We start from the raw sequence: 2,461 nt of genomic DNA, 5'->3' as shown, positions 1-2,461 counted from the left end.
TTTGACCATATTTATATGAAAAAATATCAACATCTACCATGTTAAAGTTATACAATATGAAATTTAAGTCATGACACATTTACTGATGTTGATTTCATATTGTAAATGTTGATATTTTTTTTATAAAGCCGGTCAAACTTTACGAGGATTGAGTTTAGACAAATCTTACATGGGAAGGACCGGAGGGAGTACAGCTGATAGGTGCACGTTAAAGCTCTGATGATGCACACGCAGAGTGTGCTTAAAGTAGAGCAGAAAATCGGATCAAGATCCTCGCCACCAATCCATCACGCAAGCTAATGCTAGCAGGTTCCACTAGTAGAGCATCATTTTCTTATCTCACGCGAGGACGACGCCATCGATTTTAAAACTGCTCCTCAAAGTTGGACTTCATGTAGTGTACTCACGCAGAGGAAAAGTATACCCAATTCAGAGACTCCAGAGAATCCCTAGCCGGCGAGAGGAAGCGACCGGCGGCGTGACGGAAATGGCGCCGGCGCACGTTCTGGTGTTCCCGTGGCCGCTGCAGGGCCACATCAACTCGATGCTTCATTTCGCCGCGGGGCTCCTCGACGCCGGTCTCCACGTCACATTCGTTCACACGGAGCACAATCTCCGCCGTGCTCACCACGCCGAGGCCGTCGCGACGCCACGCCTCCGCTTCGTGTCCTTGCCGGACGGCCTCCCCGTCGACCACCCCCGCTCCGTGGGCGACCTCAAGGATGTCGCCAAGTCACTGATGACGACGGGCCCTGCTGCGTACCGTGCGCTCCTCGCCTCGGCGCTGTCCCCCGCGGCCGACGGCGGGTTCCCAGCGCTGTCGTGCGTCGTGGCCGACGGTTTACTGCCGTTCGCCATCGATGTCGCGGAGGAGCTCGGCGTGCCGGCGCTCGCTTTCCGCACGGCGAGCGCGTGCAGCTTCTTGGCTTACCTCTCCGTGCCCAGGCTCGTGGAGCTCGGCGAGGTTCCCATCCCTGTAGGCGCCGACCTCGATGAGCCGGTCCGTAGCGTCCCGGGGATGGAGGATTTCCTGCGGCGACGAGATCTTCCAAACTCTTGCCGCCGTCGGGCCAAGACCGACGACGTCGACCCTTTGCTGCAGATTCTGGTGGGCTACACCGCTCACAGCTGCAATGCTCGGGCGCTCATATTCAACACGGCGGCGTCACTGGAGCGGTCGGCGCTCGCGCACATCGCGCTGCATATGCGCGACGTCTTCGCCATAGGCCCTCTCCACGCCGTCTCGGCGGCGCCGGCGCCGGCCGCCAGTTTGTGGCGCGAGGACGACGGGTGTATGGCGTGGCTGGACGGTCAGGCGGACCGGTCCGTGGTGTACGTGAGCTTGGGCAGCCTGGCCGTCATTTCGCTCGAGCAGTTCACCGAGTTCCTGTCCGGGCTTGTCGGCTCCGGCTACGCGTTCCTGTGGGTGCTCCGGCCGGACATGGTCGGGGCAAGCCAGAGCGCCGTCCTCCAGGAAGCCGTCGACGCGGCGGGGAACGGCAAGGCGCGTGTCGTGGACTGGGCGCCGCAGCGAGACGTGTTGAGACACCGCGCCGTGGGCTGCTTCCTGACTCACGCCGGGTGGAACTCGACGCTGGAGGGGATCACCGAGGGCGTACCGCTGGTGTGCTGGCCGTTCTTCGCGGACCAGCACATCAACAGCCGGTTCGTCGGCGCAGTATGGGGGACGGGGCTGGACATGAAGGACGTGTGCGAGAGGGCCGTCGTGGAGGGGATGGTGAGGCAGGCCATGGAGTCCGGCCAGCTAAGGATGTCGGCTCAAGTGCTGTCGCAGGAGGTGAGGCGGGACGTCGCGGAGGGAGGCTCGTCGGCGACGGAGTTCCAACGGCTTATCAGCTTCATCAAGGAGTTCGGCAAGAATTAAGGATTCAAGTACAAATCTTCTGTAAAGTATTCTTGAAACAAATAACTTTGTTTCCATAGCTTTACTTTGTGGTGTGTGAACAGAAGGTCCATGTTATAACAATGGAAGAAAGATTAGGCGCGCTTTGTTACACCACTTGTGTTATTATGATTTCAATATATTTTATTTTTATAATGCAGTGCTTTAGTGGGCTCTTTGTGACGGCCCTCTCGCACACGTCGTTGACCCATTGTTGTTGTTAACTTGTTGCACAATAGATGTCACCCCCTTCCCCCTCTCTCTCGAACTCTCTCAGTTTGAGAGGGAGGGAGGAAGGGAGGGAGGAAGCTTGCTCTCATACCAATTGAAGGTTCAAAGATACCCGAGAAGTTGGCTATAGGGGATGAATAGACGATTATCAAATTTAATCTTTTTCTAGTTGATTTTAGAGGTTATTGAGTTCTTTGTATCTGCAACAAAATGATACATCATACATAATGTGTTACAACAAGTTAACAAGCTACACAAGGCAACAAACAGACAAGTAATAACACAAAGTAAAGTTAGTGTTAAGAGACAACCGAGAGTGATGGAGAC

At 55.5% G+C, this 2,461-nt stretch overlaps 1 protein-coding gene across 1 annotated transcript; it reads left to right on the top strand.

Moving 5' to 3' along the window:
- Window positions 1–370: 370 nt before the first annotated feature.
- LOC123160816 (myricetin 3-O-rhamnoside 1,2-glucosyltransferase UGT709G2-like) lies at window positions 371–2,044 on the top strand. The gene has a single exon (XM_044578653.1). The coding sequence runs from the start codon at window positions 488–490 to the stop codon at window positions 1,883–1,885; it is 1,398 nt and encodes a 465-aa protein (XP_044434588.1). The 5' UTR covers window positions 371–487; the 3' UTR covers window positions 1,886–2,044.
- Window positions 2,045–2,461: the final 417 nt, after the last annotated feature.

The sequence above is a fragment of the Triticum aestivum genome, chromosome 7B (assembly GCF_018294505.1).
Source record: "Triticum aestivum cultivar Chinese Spring chromosome 7B, IWGSC CS RefSeq v2.1, whole genome shotgun sequence".
Taxonomy (NCBI): Eukaryota; Viridiplantae; Streptophyta; class Magnoliopsida; order Poales; family Poaceae; genus Triticum; species Triticum aestivum.
The sequence above is the reverse complement of the archived record's forward strand: the minus strand, read 5'-3'. Positions and strand labels throughout refer to the sequence as shown.

Bases quoted from the DNA above. Each gene is read 5' to 3' on its own strand.
- LOC123160816 (XM_044578653.1), top strand. From the start codon at position 488: ATGGCGCCGGCGCACGTTCTGGTGTTCCCGTGGCCGCTGCAGGGCCAC.